This window comes from Aquila chrysaetos, chromosome 10 (genome assembly GCF_900496995.4).
Source record: "Aquila chrysaetos chrysaetos chromosome 10, bAquChr1.4, whole genome shotgun sequence".
Taxonomy (NCBI): Eukaryota; Metazoa; Chordata; class Aves; order Accipitriformes; family Accipitridae; genus Aquila; species Aquila chrysaetos.
The window spans coordinates 36,110,908-36,130,030 of NC_044013.1; the positions used below are offsets into that span (position 1 = coordinate 36,110,908).

General features: G+C 51.9%; 2 protein-coding genes across 4 annotated transcripts in view; both read right to left on the bottom strand.

Moving 5' to 3' along the window:
• The window catches only part of LOC115347058 (NADPH--cytochrome P450 reductase), a 31,381-nt gene extending 24,725 nt beyond the window's left edge, over window positions 1-6,656 (bottom strand). Inside the window, exons 1-2 of one of the 3 annotated variants that reach the window (XM_030027965.2) lie at window positions 6,631-6,656; window positions 4,418-4,554 (exon numbers count right to left, since the gene is read on the bottom strand). The gene's annotated coding sequence lies outside the window, so the exon portion shown is untranslated. Of the gene's footprint in view, window positions 1-4,417; window positions 6,074-6,630 lie in introns of those variants that run through there. The other 2 variants (XM_030027967.2, XM_030027968.2) reach the window with 2 other exon arrangements.
• A 3,779-nt stretch (window positions 6,657-10,435) lies between these two features.
• RHBDD2 (rhomboid domain containing 2) lies at window positions 10,436-18,012 on the bottom strand. Its single transcript, XM_030029456.1, has 5 exons — window positions 17,957-18,012; window positions 17,240-17,457; window positions 15,677-16,078; window positions 15,150-15,300; window positions 10,436-12,930 (listed from the first exon to the last, which is right to left on the bottom strand). The coding sequence occupies exons 1-5, from the start codon at window positions 18,010-18,012 to the stop codon at window positions 12,498-12,500; spliced, it is 1,260 nt and encodes a 419-aa protein (XP_029885316.1). The 3' UTR covers window positions 10,436-12,497.
• Window positions 18,013-19,123: the final 1,111 nt, after the last annotated feature.

The window sequence follows — 19,123 nt, forward strand, 5'->3', positions numbered from 1 at the left end:
CCAGCTAAAACACCTGGGAGGAAAAGAAACAAAAACCACTCTGCAGCCGTCTCACAGGTCCCTATGCCCACGGCATCTGCAAAGCTCATTGAGAGCTCGCACAGACGGCACCACCGAAAGGAAGCTGCAGCAAGCCCCCATCGCTCCGTGCAGCGGAGAAGGAAGGGACTTGCTTACAAACAGGAATGCAGTCTTGTGACCGGCAAAGGGTTTTCTTCTTTCACCCACTAAAGATAGAAGACAGACGGGTTACTGACTTGTGTCAGGAAGAGGAGCCCCACAAACACAAGCCCGCAAGGAAGGATGAGGGTCAGCAGCAGCAGAAAAAGAGCAGGGCTGTAGTGGAGATGGCATTTCTGTGCCCAGTCTCTTCTGAATCTCACCGCAGTGAAGACTTTCCTGCATGCTAGTGTGTGGTATTAGGCCAGGAGACCCTTGGGGCAAAAACAGATTTCTCTCGTTCCTCTTCGGGTATGAATGCAACCGATTAGAATAAGAAATTCTGTTTACATCAGCCTGTGCCAGTTACTGGCCTCAACAAGTCTCAAATTAGCTCTTTTTCCCTTCCTTTTTAGTAAAAGGAGACCTGGCAAGAAAAGTGGTCCTTTCCAAAACAAAAGCAGACCACTGAAGTTGGCACTCAGATCCAGGTTATTTAACATTGCCTTCAACAGCCCTTGGATTAGCCTTTTCTCTGCAGCTCTGCCGCGCAGAGATCGCGTTTCCTCTCGGTAAGAGGCCTTTGGTCCGCCCAGATGAGTGGCCGTGCTTGGTCTGGTCTGCACAGACTCCCTGCTTTGGGTGGGACCACACTACAGGCGAGTTCCTGGGCTCCTGGGGGCTGCGCTGGGGAAGGCAGGCATGGTGGGAGACCTCACAGCTTCCTCATTCCATCAGCCTCAGCTCGAGCACCAGTGTTGGGGCTCGCTGTGAAACACGGCGGCCACTGCACATGGTGAGCCAAAGGCGTGCTTTCCTCATCACAGCGATAACAAGCGGTGATCCAGGGCTGACTTTCACCAGTGCTCGCAACAACAAGGTTTAGCTTTCACTACGCCTGAAGGTTCACTACGCCTAGCACTTCTGTATCACTTTCTTCCCACATATGTAAAAAAACATCCCAGCACATCCCACAACTTCCCATTAACCACCATCAGCTCAGTAAAGAAGGGTGGAAAGCAGCAGTCTCTTTTTCACACAATACTGTGAAAGTGACTCTCCGTGGGCCTCTCGTCACTTACAGCAACTCGGAACCCCCCACCTAAACAGAGGACTTGGCTGCAGCAGCACCTTGAGCAGGGGTAAGAAACACACACCCAACTCAAAGCTGTTTTTTTGGTGAAACAGAACAAATTACTCTCACTGTGCAAGGTCTCTTCTAGCCAGACCTTGACACACCGGCTCAGACGTCGGCAGAACTTCTATTTTAGGCATGAGACACATGCGGAGCGTGCATCAGTCAGTCTGGAGCTTGAAACACGGCATATTTGAGCTTTCACGCTCAAAGCTGTCACACTTTTTTTTTTTTTTTTTTGGCCAATAGGTCCTTATTCAAGGACAGCAGAGCAGCTGTAAAAGCAAGGAAGAGAACAGGAGGAATGGTTTTACTGAGGCAGAAAGCAACTCTGCGCTATGGGTATACCAAGGTAGGGCTATGTGGTAAGCCCAGTACACTGAACAAAAGGACTTAAAGTATTATCCAACACAAAAATGAATTCAAACTTGCCAAGCTGCCTCAAAAGAAAGCAACCCAGAATTACTGAATTTGCACACTTCCTTTCACCAGATAAAAGCCCGTCTCTCAACCTTTAAACAAGGATGTGGGGCATCTCACCAGCTTAGGCACCTGAACACCTTCCCTCATGGAGATTAACATGAGGCAGCACAAAAAAACAAGTGTTCAAGATTACAGGATAAACAAAACCTGAGAATGGCAGGTAAACTGAACCTCCTGCTAACTAATACTGTTCCCCAGCCTCCCCTCCCAGGGAGGGACAAATTTAGAGCACCATGCTTCAGGCATTGTTTGAGAGAGGAACAGGGGTCTCAACACCACCAATATTCAGGAGTTGGGACAAGTCTGCAGGAGTTTTAGACCACCTTATTACCAACTACCGTAGGCACTACTCAGTCAAACCAACAGCTCAGAGGGCTATGCTGCAAAATCTCAGGAGCAACCCATTCAGGCATGCATTTTGCATGGTTCAGCTCCCGCTGAAGATGTTTTTTTAAGATCAAGAGGGAAATATGGTATTTTTTCAGCAGCCTCTGCTGCAAGTGTTTTACCCAATGCTGCCACAGGTGGAAGTTCACTTTCCCCAAACAGGCCATTTGCTTACCCCCTGCCTGCATTTGTTGAGGGTTTGTGTGACAAGCCGTGATTTTGCCTGCAGCCACTGCAGGGAGGGGAGCACTATGGACAGGTTTGGTAGCCACAGACTTTGACCTGTTCCACCAGGAAGAGTTTGGACAGCAAAACTCTCTAGCCCTTTTCATCTGGAAGGTTTCCATTGAAACTGACAGCTGGAAAAGCATCAGAGACACATGGTTAAATAGATCCTGCAAAGGTTTAAGAACTGTAAAGACCTCCAATCAGAGCAGTACGTTTTGGGGATTTATTTATTTAAAGAAAACCAAGCACTGTTTGTATGGAACCAGGACATTTTGTATTTATAAGGTAGCTTTCCTCTGAGGATGCGAGAGCTTTTCAGACACTACACGCCTGTTTCCTACGTTGCTGTGAGGGAAGGAGGTGTTACTGCACAATCCTTACGTCACGTGGTAGCTCAGCAAGAGAGCTGTCCTCCTGGTCCCAGACCCAGGCTCCACATCCAGCTGCTCTATTAGAAGTGTGTGCAGTCACCCTATGAACCTCCCTGCCTGCTATGGGCAAGGCAATCTGAGCTGTATTTTACTTTCTTGAACACCTGTGAAATACAGACCGCTACCCAGCCCAGTCCCCTGCAATCACACACAACCGCGTGCACCAGCAGACACCAGAACATCAATCCAGTATCCAAAGCGGGTATCCCTGTGCCGAAAAGGGACACCAGACCACAGGACAACAGACAAGTCAGGCAGGGAGTAAGTGGGGTCACAGGCTGAAAGGCTGACCCTGAGTTGCAAAAACTGCAGCTCTCCAACTCCATACTTCCACTCCAGTACCGTCAACATAAACAGAAGATACTTGACACAGGATTTTTCTTTCCCTTTGTAACACAAACTGCTCCTCTTACCTCCAGTGGCTACGCATACAGCCCTGTTACACAACCAGGGCTTGCACAATCCTTGCAGGCATTTTATCAGCTTGCTCTTCCAAAGCTTGGAGTTAGCTCGAACCGAGAGATGCTAGCAACGACCCATGAAAGCAAGTCAATAGATGCATTTCACAAGCAACCATGCAGCAAGATCCAGCGTACTTGCCAGCACCGCAAAGACAAACCTACCAACTCCCCAAGCTAGTTACTAAACCTTCCTGACAGACTTGCACATGCGCTGCCAGAGCCAGATTTTCCAAGGAGAAAAATCCAACCCCATCTTTAACTCTGAACCTCCCCATCTTCTACTCCATACAGCGAGAATGGAAAGGAAAATGAGTCAGTAACTCTATTCCTTGCAAAGGAATAACTGGAGGCCTAGAAGTGGCTGGTAATTAAGCAAAAATACTACCATAATCTGCCACTAGAAGTCAAACTTAGCCACTCTTTGGACCTGTGGCTCTAGAGAAGCCACTGGAGATACAAGCGCTCCTCTTTCGCTCTTTCCAGACTCCACGAGCAATCAACAGCACACAATTGACTTGAATGTTCACTTGGGGAGAAGCAGCAAGAGATTACAAGCAGCCTGTAATTATTTGTTCCGACATATGAAATTTCAAACTTTATAAAAAACCAATCTTGGCAGAGGTGCACCTGTCACTGCAGGGCTCATGACTCACTCTCAACAATAGCGTGTATAAAGTAATCTCACCGCTCGGATCAAATGATCACATTAGGAAAGCAACTTATGCAAGTTCTACAAATTTTTTAGAAGTAGGAGAGCCCACGTCAGGAAACGAACAAAGTTCAGTGTCAGCAGAGGTAACTGCCAGGTGGCTTCCTTTTATATCAGGGGAAAGGGATGGGGAGGACATGGCAGGAGCACAGACCTGAGCAGGGAAGCCTTTTCCCTAGTCCTTCAGGATCGAGCAAACACATTATCTTGGCTGCGTCACAGCAGCCAAAGGAGAGAGTAAAGATCAAATGGGATTTCAGTCTGGACACAGTTCCACATGCCACTTTTGCAGCGGGTGAACTAGGTAAAGAAACCATCGCTCCCAGCTCCTGACCTGTCAGCTCTCACTGCCAGCCGCCCTCCCCAAACCCAACTGCACCCACAGATGCTCCACAACCTGCGATGCTCAAAAGAAAGAGGTTACCTTGCACCTACGGTTCTGCAAGCAAGCGCTGATGGGGAACTGTGAGCTCCAGCACGAACGGTGGCAAGCAGCAGGGAAAGCCTCCGTCAAAACAAGACAAGGAGTTTTGGTCGTATGGCCCCGTCGAGCTCCTCCAGCTGCTTTGGAAGAAACAAAATAAAAGTTGCAGAAGGCACTTACTTGCTTAACCCTGGCTACCCAGAAGGCACCATCTCGAGATTATTGACTGAACAGGAGGCAACTGCAAAGTGATGACAAAGCAAGAGGTTTTACTCTGTCAGTTAGAGCAGGACAAATTAACAGAGGGTTAAGCCAGCTGTATGACACTACCTCCTCCTTCCTGCCCACTCTTCACCTTACTCTGCAAGGCCTTTACTCTAGAAGATTAAAAGAAAGTGCTCACTTGCGTCATTTTTTTTTTCCTGTAGCACCGGTATCCTCCCTGCTTCTTCACTGCTTTATAGAAAGTGTTTAGCAAATATAGTTCTCGTGCACCATCACGTCCACGTGCAACACAGAGGACTCTCCAAATCCAGACACTCTGTGCCGTGCACGTCTTGTTTCAGTGCAATCAACCAGCACAAGATGCATCTGAAGGAAAACTGAGAGCTGTACTGGGACAATGTCAGGTTCTCCAGGAGGGGTCTGGCTCACCAGCCCTTCCTCAACAAAATACCAATTTCCTCATCTGCAGCAGAGTAATCTGCAAGTTGGCTTCGCATGTGCCCAACAGCTCATCAGGATTTCTCAGAGAACTACAGAAATACTGGAAGAAAGCACATTCCCTTCTACCTAGCAAAAGGGATGAGTGCATCAGTGCACCCCACTAAGCGCAGCTCTGCTGGCTAACAAAAAATATTAAATCACGCAGCTCCTCGCTACAGTCCACACAAAGCATAAAGCACTATGGAAGAAGGGATGCCCCCACCAACGCTAGCACTGTTTCACCTTCAGCATCTAGAAACAGAGACATGATCCTTCCTTGTGCTTTTCCAGCTTCTCAACTGGATATATGTTTCTGCTTTTTAAAAAGAGCTGCAAAAGTACAAACCCATTTCAGTTTTCCAGACTCACTCATATCAGGCAGAAAACCTCAGTGATCCCTCTTCTCTATATCCATTCCACTAAGCATTACTATTTCTTTTCACACTCTGAAAACTAAGCCAAGCTAACCTGTGGTCTAAACACTGGCAGACCGCACACTCCAAGCTGCACCAGCTGTGGTTACTCCTGCAAGTAAGACAACTTCCCAAGAATCAATTCCACGCTGATGACTAACTCCCAACACTGCGATCCAGGTTTCTTTGCCCCCTCCAGCTTTAATATTCCCAAAGAGGGGGTCTTCCATTATTTCCTTTGACAAGCACATTCCCCAAGGGAATAATTTCACTCTCCAAAGCAATTCCATCAGGAAAAGACAGGGGCAAACAGTCTTCCAACACCCTAGAAGTTTATAAAGAGAAATAGGCAGAACAACAGCAAACCACACCAGCGTTCAGCAAAGGTGTCAGATGCCAGGAATAACGTTCTGCAGAGAAGCGCCAGAAAAATGAGTTCTTTAAAAGCTTTCAACGAGCAACAAACAGCCTAGGATGGGGTAAGTATAAGCAACCCTTCAGCACTGTGGAAGCAAAGCAGGCATCACCCTGGAGCACCCCCCTCCCAGGCTGCACACCCTGCCTCACACCCCCTCCTCAGCCCCAACACAGGGGACCCTGCCACCTGGGTGCTGGCTAGCCCCCTGCTCCTGGGGAGCCAGGCATGATAGGGTTACCCCCCCCCCAGTCATCCCAGTCCTCCCAGTAATAGGGGCTCAGTCACACCAGACCCCCTAAATAAAAGGGGCCTCTAGGCATCCCAGTCCCCCCCCAGATAACAGTGGGTTCAGTCACATCAACTTCCCGCCAAATGACAGGGGGACCGCTCACACCAGCCCCCCTCATACAGGGGACCCCAGTCATCCCAGTCCTCCCAATAACAGGGAGCCAGTCACACCAGTCCCCCCCATAGAACATGGGGCCCACTCATCCCAGCCTCCCCTACCAGGGGATGCCGGCCCTCCCCTCTCCATCACAGAGGACCCAGGTGTCCGAGCCCGGCCCTCTTCAGCCACAAGGGACAGACCCAGGGCCCCGGTTCCCCCCGGGGAGCCTCCAACCCCACCACGGGCGCCCGCGATCCCCGGCCCCACACGTCCCGGTCACCCGCGGCACCCACCGGCCCGGCCCGGCCCGTCCGACCCTGGCGGCGGCGCCCCGCAGCCCCGGCGCGGCCGGCACGTAGGGTGGATCGCACCACTCGGGCAGAGGCGCGAGGGGGGGGGACACGCTCCGCCTCCGCCACCCGCCAATGGGCTGCGAGTGCGCCTGCCCGTGGAGATGTTCCCCCTCTGCGAAGGCGCTGTTGGTACGGCCCCACCGCGCCCGGCGGAGGGAGCCTTAAAGGGACAGGGAGCTCTGGGGGAGGGTGCGGGGTCGGGATTAGGGGCAGGGTGGGGTGCTGGGGTCAAAGGTCAAGGAGGGGGTCAGGGAGCGAGCTCAGGGAGCGGTCGGGGTGCCGGGGTCAGAGGTCAGGGTAGGGTGGGGGCGCAGGGGAGGGGTTAGGATTAGGGTGCAGTGTGGTCGAGGGTCGGGGGGGTCAAGGTGCAGAGGGCTAGGGGTCAGAGGTCACGGTGGGGTGTAAACAGGGGGTCAGGGGTCAAGGTGGGAGTCAGGGGTTGGGGCCGACATTGTATTTGGGGACGGGTGAGGGTTGGGGCCAGCACTGGGGTCAAGGTGGGGTCAGGTTTGGGGTCGGGGCTGGGGTCAGGGTGCGAAGCAGCTTTGGGGACAGGCCCTGTCTGAGCCAGGACCCCCGGCCGTGGCTGTGCGCGGTGCCCGGGGGGCACGTGGCGGTGGCGTGGGACCCCCCCCCACCCCCCCCCCCCCGAGGCCGCTGCCCTGAGTGGGGCCTGTGGGGGGGGCCGGGTGACCCCGGGATGGAGGCTGGCACCCGGTGGTGGGTCACCGCCACCCCTCCCTGGGAAACGAGGGGCTGCTCCGCCTGGGCAGCTCACAGCCAGAGGGAGCGAATGCTCCCGATTTAACCGCAAACCAGATGATTCAGATGTCTTGGGGAGGCCTTTCTCATAATGCCTGCAATGCCGCTGCCGGGGAGTTGCACAAGCAGCTCTGGAAATGTCCCTGGCAGGAGAGGTTTCACAACCCCGACCCCCAGACCCTGACTCCCATGGAGGGACCGGTGCTCTCCTCTCTCCTTTTTTTGTGAAGCTGAGTCACGACTCTGCCAAGCCCAGCCCGGCCGAAGCCAGGAACACAGCTTGCCCTGACCCCCAACGAGCAGCCCCACGGCCAGGTCCCGGCCCCCCGGCATTGTGTGTGGGGTCACCCCAGGGCCGCTTCCCCTCCCTCGGCCGGCCAGGTGCAGGCACGTCTGAGGTCATGGTCCTGCCGCTATCGCCGTGTTGACACTTGCTTCAGAGTCAATAAAACCCTCGGGGAAGGTGCAAAGTCTGTGCTGGCCAAGCAGGGACCGGCAGGCACCCCGGGGGCCAGGAGGAGTGCGAGGAGGGGGCACCAACCCCAAAAAGCACTGGCTCTGGGGCAGCGATGCCCAGGGCTGCATGGACACCTTCTTTCATGACGGCACCCAAGCAGAGGGCTCAGGGGTGTGAGGCTGCCTGGGCACCCACTGCCACCCGCATCGGCTCTGGGATCGGTCCCACAGAAGCTCCCCAGGGTGACCCCGGTCCGTGACTGTCCCCCACGGGGTGAACAGCCGCAGGTTAAAGATGGCAGCATCAGCAACGTGCCTGCACTGGCCCCGAGGGGATGGCAGGACAGAGTTGGTTCATGGTTTGGGGTCATCGGGCCCATCGGATGCCCAGAGAGGGGACCGGCATTATGGCACAGCCCGTCCGGTTTTGTTCCCTGCGGGGAAGGGGCCGGGCTCTCATCACACCCAGACCAAACGCCGCAGGGGCACGGGGAAGCCCAGCCCAGCCCGCCCACAGGGACCTGTTCGGTCAGTGTTTTGCCTCCACACGTATTTCTCCCACCCGCCGCGGGGCGTGTGAGAACTCACACCTCTCCGGCTCTCCTCCATCCCCAGCACAGGCTGGGACTGAACTTTTGGCCGCAGAGCCTCCACAGTGCCGGCAAACAAGCCGGGACCCGGTGGGACAGCCGCGGAGGTGGTGTTTGGCAGCGTTTGGCCCTGGCACAGAGCTAACCTGGCCCTCGATGCAGGATAAGCGTCTGCCCACGTGTGCTTTGCCACAAATGAATGAGCGACAGAAAAGTGAATACAGACCCATTTTTCTTCTGACATCAGTGTCTCTTGCTGGGCATCCCCACGCTGCAGGACCCCCCTTGCTCCCAGGCAGGGTGGTGATGTAGCTTAAAGTTGGTTCTGCTTCCCCACGTACCCTCGACTCCTTTTATCTCACACCACGCTGAGTAAGGAAGAGCGGAGGGGAAGGAGCTGGGCTCTCCTGGAGCATCCATCCCACAGCAGGACTGGGCTGTCAGAGCAGGACCACTGCCCTGAGCGCAGGGGAACGGCTAACTCAGCTCCCAGTGCTTGTCCCCAGAATCTCATCATTCTGCAGTGACCCACCCAGGAAAAAAGGGACAACCCAAGGGGCTTTCTGGACTCACTGTGCACTCTGCCTCCAGGGCAGAAGCAATCCTGACCTTCAAAGAAGTGGCGGCTTTACTGGGAACGCACCAGAAGCACAAAATAACAAACCTTCAGGAACAGCATGTTCCTCAGGGGCAGCCATCCTAGGCTGAACTGGGGGTTTATTGATTTTTTTTTTTTTTTTTTCCTTTTTCTGCCCGCCCCCGCTTTAGAAACTTTAATTCTCTGTCTCCCCTCCAAGGAAATGACCTGCTATTGCAACATGCAATCAGTAACATTGCTGTGAGCTTAGTTAGGCAAATGCCAAAGCCCGACGAGCTGATCATTTTTATGTCCCTCTCTTACAAATTTAATTTCTCTTTTCAGCCTTAGAAACATTTGCAAATGTCTCATCCCAACCCCTTCCCTCCTTCCCAGCGACTTCCCTTCCCCAGGCAAGGAGTTATGGGTTTGCCACCAGCCCTGGGGAACTAGGACTTGGTTGGACTCCACTGCTAGAGCAGCAGAAGGTCCTCAGCTGATTTATATGACAGTATTTCACTGTGAAACGGCTGCCCTCAGGAAAGGCAGGGAACAGACCTTGCTAGAAATCATCTTTATCTCTACAGACGTCTGTCTGAAGGCCACTGAACACAGGAATGACACATTTCAAGTGACAGGTAGGCACCAGGGCAGTTGTGCAGCTGGACTGGGAGCAGCCCCATGGATATGGTGGAAGCTGATCACAGAGACCAAGTGATGTGCCAGGGTCACCAAGAAGCTCATGACAGAGCTGGGAGCAGGAGGAAAAAACCCCAAACTGTGGTTTTGTGCCCATCCCACCATTTCCCATCCCCAGGGCTCACCTGGAAGGCTGTGGCAGTTGCCTTGTCCCAGCATGGAAAGGTTAACGGCTGGTACCTGCTCCCTCGTGCATGAGCACGTCCCCCGGCTGCCAGGGCCAAGGGGCCCACCTTACCTCCTGGAAGGGGGTTTGTTGTCTGTTCCCCACACCAGCCAGGCTTGGGGCTGTTCTCACTGCCAGCAGTGACGCAACGGTGACTCTTACAGGCCAGGGCTTCCTTTACCACTGTAAAGCCGTGAAGCTACTCACTGGAAACACGCCATCCCTTTGACGGCTCTGCAGGGAAAGTGAATCTCTTACCAGATCAGCCGATAAGAGTTGGAAAGGAAAAATATCCGGTTTCCAGCCCCACGAGCGTTTTCCAATATGCAGTACTGGTCTTCCCCAGTGCACGTCCTTTGTCACCAGCCTGGCACGCAGCTAGCACCCTCAGATGCCCGCAGCCTGACCTGCAGTCCCCATCGCACCCAGCCCACCACCCCAAGGGGCATGCTCCAGCTCCCCACTTGAAAGCAAACCAGGAGACATAGCAGTTTGTCTTTCAGATTGTGTTTCAAGCTTACAGTTTGGAGGTATACAACATTTGCAATTGCTACCAGTCCTCATCGTGCTTCTGCACGTTTCTGGAAAAAAAACAGTGATAAAATTCCTAGGTTTACAGAGGAGGATCTCACAAGGAGGAAAATCAAGGCACTAATGAGAGTGGAGTATCAACATTTCAATGTTATGTCTAGCATTTCTTTCCTGGTATTAAAAACATGCTTTTAAGTTCCAAACAAGCACCTTATCCTGTTTTTGCTCCACACTAAACATGTAACAATGCAATTGCTGTCAGCAGGAAAAACAAGAACATAAAGTCAAGTCCATTTGTGATCCCATGGAGGAGTGAAACAACCAGGGATGAGACAGAGCTGGCTGCCAACTCCAGGCTGGTTCCCAAATTGCTGCATCCTCCTGCAGAAAGCCCCTGCCCAGGGGTGCCTGCCTTTGTGAGCAGAGCTTCTTACTAACATGCATCTGAGGTCTAAATCCTCAGCATTCACTTCAGTCTTCCCCCAAAGCAAGCCCCTGCGAGGCCACACGTAACTGTGGCAGTCATCCCAGCAGGGCTGCTGGAGAAATAAGCAGCTGTACGGCAACACGGGGCTTCTTCAGACACCGAAAAGGGGAAAACAGAAAGAGACACATAGATGCTTTGGAGCATGCAGCTGCCAATGCTGCCTATGACCCTGGCTCACTGATAGCATGGAAGAGCCCCAAGACTACTGCAGTTTCTGGGGGACAAGTTAGTCACTGCAAGAACATCTCCAAGAGCAGTAATGGCACTTTGTGCTTCAGGTAGCTTTTTTTTTTTTTTTTGAGCACAAAAATACCTCTAAGCAAAGAGTCAAGAGCAATAGTTGAGATCCTGGCTGATTTACAGACACAGAGACAGAAGATTCCTCCTGGGCATGGCACAGTAAAGCAGCTACACAGCTGGAAATAAAGCTCAAGTCCTACCAACTCGACCAAACTCCTTTGTTACTGCCACAGGCACCAAATGCTGCATCCTGCTCTGAATCCCTTGCTGAAAACTCCCCTCTCCCACACACCTTTCCACCAGCTCTGAAGAAAACAGAGAGAGAGATTGTGCTAATATTGGTGGGTGAGACATCTAAAGCTGAGCAGTGTGAACACCCCCAGTGGCATTGCTACATTCCAGTTAATTCTTCTAACCTACTGTTAAGGTCCCTCCCAGCTCCTTGGATTTATATACATTTGCTCAACAAATGGCCAAAATCCTCTACTGAAGAGTCTTCCACTACTTTGCATGCATCTGAGGTTGCCTTATTCACAAGTGCTGGCAACACAGGCTGAGCTAGTGCAGTGCTATCAGAAAATGAAGGCAACATGTTGATGCACGCACAGACTGCGGCTAAGGAGGACCTTCAGCATTTTAGAGCTGTGTTTTGGCAGGCAGAAAAGGGTGTTCTGTACTCTGTCCTCTTGCCTCAGCCCTGGTTTAACAAGCCCCCTTCAAGGCACACTCTTAGTGGAGAAGTCATTAGCAGAACAGACATCTGTCCTCCTCCACTGAAATACTAAGTTATAAACTAAGGTTTCCATGATTTCAATCTCTTTTGGGTCTGAGCTACACCACACCTGTAAACAAGATAGGAGGCTAAGAGCCTCAGTGTAGATAGGACATGTCCTTATTGCTGCAGCCTAGTTAAACCCCAGATTAGTCCAGGGTTTTGACAATTCAGTTCCTAGCTTGAGTCGGGGAGCTGATGCACTGTAACTCTAGTGGCAGTGTGGAAAAAGGCAGCTGCTAAATACAGCAATGAAAAAAGATTCCAAAAGGATGAAAAGCGCACAGAGGTGATACAGTCCCCATCCCCATTTTTTACATTATCAAAAAGTAAAAAAAAAAAATTATAAAGTAACTATAATTAAAGTAGCCTGTGCCAGGGGGCAGGGGAATGGCCTACATTGGAGCTACCAACCCATTCCACTAGTCACCCAGATACAGCAAAGATGCCAGCAATGCACTGCTGTGTGAGCATCACACGATGGTCCTGCCACAGTATGAGAGTCCTGCTGCTTTCTGGAGGATCAGTACACCTGCACTCTCGAAAATTCAGCTGAAACAGGAGCCACCATGGCTGCTGGATACCCTGATGCTTGCTGAACCCCAGCCAGCGGGCCCACGCCTGCAGGTGTCTGTGGATCAGTCAGACACACGTGCTGTGGGGGGGAGAACTCGCCCAGCTGGCAGCACTGTCCAGGCGAGGCTCCAGCATGGGCCTGCATGTAACACTCTCTGAAGGCACCTCTGACTTGGTAGGGGGAAGAAGCGAGGCTGTGTCCTGCAGCATGGCCATGCTGAGATCCCTCATGTCCCGGTGCATGGCCATATCCTGGAGCGCAGCTCTGTTGAAACCCCTGGCTCAGAGCATTAGGTTGCTGCATCTGGAAAGCAGGAGTAGCTGGAGGCGAAGAGCAGTAGTAGCTTTGGGTGGGGTAGGCGCCTGGCGCAGGGTTAATCCTGGGCAGGAAAAAAACAGAAGGTTACACTGTGTTGAGAACTGGCATTGCCTAATTAGTGCTGGAAGTGCCCTGGGGGTAGATTTCCTCCTGTCCAGTGCTCAGAAAGGTCACTGCAATCCACCAGAGAGATTCACTACAACAAGAAAAGCTCTTATTATAAGCAGCACTTAAGTAAAAATAGGTTTACTGGCCTCCCAGGACAGATGTTCCCACTCCCACCCCACACCAATTCCACACCCACTGAACGAGCACGACTCTTGACCTGAGTCTCTTTGTGCAAAAAATACGCAAGCCAAACTGCAATGTGCTTTTAAGATTTCCATATGCATCCTCCCTGCCTTCCACTGAATGACAGACACATCTGCTAAGTTATTAATCAGAAGTCACAGCTGCCAAGTGTTACTTATCAAGAAGCCATAAAGGCCTTCGGTGTGAGTAAGAGCCCAGAGTATAGAGCAAAAAGGGAAGGAGGAGAGAGTTACAAATAAAATTAATCATTCAGAAGCAAGGTCTAGAAACAGCCTTTGCCAACAGAAGGCATGACTCATCCCGCCAAAACGTATCAAGAGAGAGGCAATCTGCCTAGAAGCCAAAGCCTCTGGGACTTCAGGAGTATGGCTCAGCCCACGCACAACACTAAGATGAGTGCTGAGAATCAAGACAATATTCATGAAGACCATGACTGCCAGATTCCCAGCAAGAATAAGAAACTGGCTCATGCTGGGCTTTTTGGGCTTGGATTTTTTTTTTTTTATTTGGGGTGTGGTTTTGGGGTTTGTTTGGGTTTTTGTTTTGTTTTGGGTTTTTTTTTGTTTGTGGACACAAACATGATGTCAAAATCTGGACCTCCTAGAAATGTCTCCTGTCTGGTGGCAAGTTGATGCCTGAAGTCTTATGAATATTTAAAAAAAACCCCAACCAACCCAAAAAAACCCAAAACCCAAACCATCAAGAGCTCTTACTTGGGAATAAGAATCAAAATAATAAAAATTAAGCCTCAGAAGCACATATAGAACGTGTGTCCAAGACACAAAGACATGCAAATTTAGCTGCAGAAATGGAAACATCCTAGAAACACCTTCCCACGTCCTGCTTGATAGTCAATGTTTATGTAAATACCTTTGAGCCAGAACAGTCTACTTATGTCATCTCACCTAAAGAAAGCAGGTTTAGACACAGAGCAGAGATGCTGTCCACAACAGTTATTAGCAGAAGCATTAGGCTGATGCAGACACAGGCTCAGCATGCAGTGAGACAGTCCCTCCTCCCAAAAGCAGCACTTGCACAGAAGGGAGAGAGTAAAAATACAAATGCTGCTGAATCTGCCTGGCCTCTCCTGCAAGCACTCACACGTTTGAGTGCCCTAATGGATCTGGGGTACGCTCCTGCTGCAGGCAAGGGTTTGTTTTATGGTTTCCCCATGGGCAACGGCAGATGCAAACACTTGGGAATGCTTCCACTTCAAAGAACACCTTACAGTGAGCTGATGGCTTAAACAATACATAGAATTTAACCCTTAAGATAAAGCTATCCTTCCTCTGTGAAACTGAAATGACGAAATAGGGAAAAATTTGACCTACGTTTCCAAGTTTTTTAGAATACAAGCGAGTTCTCACAGCTTGTGACATACACAAACTTAGAACCATTCCTGAATGTCAGCGACAGGCCCCAAGGTTTCTTTTCAGTAAAGCAATCTTGTCTTGACACTGAAAACATGCACTGAAAGGTCTACATTGAACTTCGTAAGTGACATCTTTAATTTATAATGCTCTGCTCCTACATAAATTTGGACACAACTCACTTCACAGCATTCCTGGGAGGCGAGGTGGGGCAAAGAAAGATAAAGATCACGCCCCAGGGAGCCATACAGCCAGAAACAAATGCCATAAGTCCTAATGTTAGGGCAAAACTGCACAACTTAACTTTCACGGCAGCCGAGCTGCAATACCTTTGCATGTGTACACACTGCCCTTACAGCAAATGAGAGGTCTTTCACCTCAATTTAGCTTTCAGTGAAAGACCTGGTTGAGTTAATGTGTGATAATGTATTAGTCACAGTAATGTCACCAGTGTAACATTAACGGGTCAGTATGTTCCCAACACCCAGGTTATGAACACAACAAGCACAATACAGCTTTTAAAGGCAATTTAATGCCTCCACTTACACCTCAAAATTCCCCTATATTGTAAGATTTTCACAGGAACTCTTGTACTTACTTGCTGCTTTCAAAGGCTCTTCTCTCCGCTAAGGACCCTGGGATATATTTCAGCCCTGGTATCCTCTTTAGCAGACTGAAAGGGAGCACCCGGTCCAGCTTAGTGCCCACCGACTCCGGAAAATCCAAGCAGAAACAGTAGCCAAGACCATCTGAAGTCAGCAGCATGTTAAGGAGGACTGCAGACAAAACACACTCATTTCTGACACAGCCACACACAATCCCAGTCTGGCCACAAATCACTTTCCCTGGAGAATTCTCCCAGTTCTACCCAGTGCTATCTTCACAGACCATCGCCCTTCTCAGCTCCATGTTCTCTGCATGCACTAAAGCCACAGGGGAAGCAGAAGCCCGAGGTGAAAAACAAATGCAGAATGGGGTGTGATGAGACTGGCAAAGCCAGTGAGAATTTAATGCAGAGCAAGAGTGCAAGCCTGTGCATCTCAGCAACAAGAACCACAGCACGCCCTCCCCCTCATGAGCCAGCGATCCCACTCTGGTTCAGGGCTTCGCATGTGGAAAGGATACAGGCTTCCCCAGCTAGAAGCCCACACAGGTTACTCAAGAAAGAAGAGCGGGGGATAAACCATGCTATGCAAAGCATAAACCACGGCATCAGCACCACTGGAACTCTAACCCCAAAAACCAGAGTCCTCTTCATCCGCGAGCGGGTGGTGGACACACCCAACATAGCAAAAGCTACTGGCATGAATCCTCTGGCATCTTCCACCGCTGACACCTTCGAGACAATGGTCTCGAGTAAGAGGTACAGGAGGGCAGAGAGGACAGCAAACGCGACGGTGAGGAAGCAGTGCTTCACAGTGCCAACATTCTTCTCAAAGCTGCCCGCAAAATACCAGATGATAATGGCACCGCAGGTCAAGGATATCAGGTCGTCGTAGACAAAGATATAGGTAACTAACCTGTGAACTGAGCACACCAGCATATTAGAAAGGCAGAGGCAGGAATAAATTTGTTTTAAACCACTACAATGACATGCTTGAGCAGAGGGAGAGTGAGCCTACAGGATTAATTAATAGCTTTAATTTCTATCCTGGTGTAGAAGAGAAGGAACTCGAGGCCTTTAAAACCAGGCATAAATAACCAAATAGAGTTAAAACAAGTGCTATCTTGGGTATTGCAGACATATGGACTGACTCTTGCTACTTCCTGGGAAGCTGCCTGGAAAAAAGCAAGAGTATCTGTAGTAAATTTCAGTCTCATTAAAAGAGAAGGCGAGAGATATAAAAATGACTGTTATGGTAACTATGATTTCTCTCCAAAGATAAACACTTCTTAAACTTCTAGAAGGCTGATTTTTCTCACAAAAAACGCCTGGAGGTTATCAGACCTTAGAAGCGTTCCCAGGCTCTGTGGTTAGCTGTTCTCCTGGGCACCCAGTGAGGACTGAGGCAGAGTTCTCTACCTCCCTCCCATCAACCTCAGTCCTATAGCCAGGAAAACAGCAGTCGAGGGCATAACCTGGTGCAACCTGACCGTCCCCCTGGAGACATATGAGGAGATGGGGGAATTCACCCATCAGCTCAGCACCGGACTGCTCAAAGAAATCGCTGCACGAGGGCGAGCAGGAACACGGGAATTAAAAGAGTGATAAAAATCGTTCTGGGAATACCACAGGGACTGAGGAAAGCAAACCCCTCAAGCTCATAACAGCATACACCCTCTTTGCACAGTGTCAAGGGCCAGAGATGGGGACTGAGGGGAAAGCAGCCTGACATAGGGGGGCTGAGATGGATGCCCAGCAGGCTCGGTGCAGGTCAGGGGAAGTGCCTAGAGAGGGGGGAGCAAGGGGCACAGTGCGGGTCATGGGGAAGGCCCAGAGAGGCGGGCCACGGAGGGAGCAGCAGGCTCGGTGAGGGACTTGAGGAAGTGCCCAGAAATGGGGGGTGAGGATGGGGGACCGAGGGGCTCAGGGCAGGACACAGGGCAGGCCCGGAGAGGAAGGAAGCAAAGGCTCGGTGGGGGATTCGGGAAAGGCCTGGAACGGGGGACCGACGCGGGGACAAGGGGCCGGCGAGGCGGAAGGACCAAGGAGGCGGCGGCTGCTCCACCCCGGCGGCCCCCGCTCACCTTCCCCCGCGCGGAGGGCGGCGGGCCGCAGCGAGGCGGCGGAGGAGGCGGCGGGGGCTCCCGGCAGCAGCCCGGGCGCGGAGGCTCCGAGCGACAGCAGCAGCGTCAGGGCAACGGCGGCCGGCGGGCGCCCCCGCCCCGCCGCCATGCTGCCGCGCGCCGCCCCGCTTCCGGCCGCCGCCGGAAGGCCTGGACCGTTGCCGTGGCAACGCGAGGCGCTGCGGCGCCCCCGTTACCATGGAGACGGGAGGGAGGTGTTTCGGGTTCCCCCCCCCCCCCCTTTTGAAAAATTTTTGTATTATTATTATTATTTCCCTTTCCAGAAGGGAAAAATATCCCCGGGGAGAGGTGTGAGCTATCGCTGGAAGCCCGCCCCAGGCTGGGTCACTGCCGGCCCTCCGCCACCCACAGCCCCCCCGGGGTACGGGAGGCCCTGCCGGTCCCACCGAGCCGGGAGGGCCCCGCACACCCCCGTCCGCTCCCCGCTGCCGTGGCGCGGGGTTAGGCTGCTCGGAAGGGCCTGGCGTTTCCCTTCAGGTGTGAGGGATGGAGGTGGAGAGGAGCGCCCGCACCGGAGCTGCGTCTGCTCACCCGCGCTGGTGGAAATGGAGGGGTTGCCCAAAGACAGGCCTCCTCCATGTCAGTACGTTACAAACCAGGCTAAACCTGCTGAAACGGCATCAACTTTGCTGTTCATCTACACCGTTGTGCACGCACCAGCTGAACACCCCACTGCCTGAAGGGAAGTGGCAGATGGAGGGATGCTCTGACATGGGAGCCCCTTGCCCCGAGAAGCTGCTGTGTGAGGAGAGGGATGTGCAGGAAAAAAGTGAGAAGCAGGGAGAAATAGAAGCTTTTCTCCAAGGGCGGTGGGAGGCCTCCAGCAGTGAGCGGACGATGTGGCTCCTGTTGTCCAGCTCCTGGTGCTTGGACACACATCCGCTCGCCAGGAACAGTTACGTGGCAGAAACGCTCCCCTGCCACCAGCTCCTCCTCCAGACATGATCCCAGTCACAGGCTGCTGGCTCAGGTATAACAAGAGATCCGTGAGGTCTCGTCTACATGGCAAGGATCAGAAGAAACACACCTTCCCACACCCCCTCTGATTTTGCAAAGTAGAGAAAGCGTTTGAAGCAGCTGGGATCTCTTACAGCCAAGGGTGATGAGCAGAGGGGTTGAGAGTCTGACATCTTTTTCCCAGCCCAGCTTCAAAGTTTTTGGTTGGGAGCAACGGGAGAGCACAGCACAGACCTATCAGCAGGCAAACAGACACGTCAGCTTGTCTCTCTGTCTCAGTTAATGCCATCTTCCATTTATGAGAATCCTTCAGTCTCTGAGGAATGTAAAGGCACTGAGAGGCTCTATGCAGAGCAAAAGATCCCCCCACCTCCCCTGCCCTGCCCCTGCCTATGATGCATTGTTTGGGATCTGCCCTAATCCCGACGGAGCATGGCAAAGGCAGCCTTTGTGAGAGGTCCCAGGTTGTTGCAGGCACGGGAAGGCTAACAGCACGGGAGAAGATGTCACGGCTGGAAGAATTGAAGTTTTTCAAGGAGAAACCAAAAGACAGGCAGAGAGCTCAACCCCTTTTTTTATTTAATCAATCTAGTCACTGCTTGTTTTGCAGAAACTTATTTTAGGTTGTGGCAGTGTGATTTGCCTCCTGCTGCTACACCCGGGGGGAAAGAAACAGCCCAACTTATTTGCAGATCTGCTCAATCCATTCAGCTGAAATCAGAGAATGCTCTTCGCTGCCTTTAAAAAATAAAAACTGGGGTAAAATCTCACAGCGCTCGCTGTTTCCCCAGCTGATGCGTGCGCAGACTGTCACTAGACAGAAAGTGTGCAACGGTTAACTTTCCCTCTCCAGCTCTTACAAGAAGG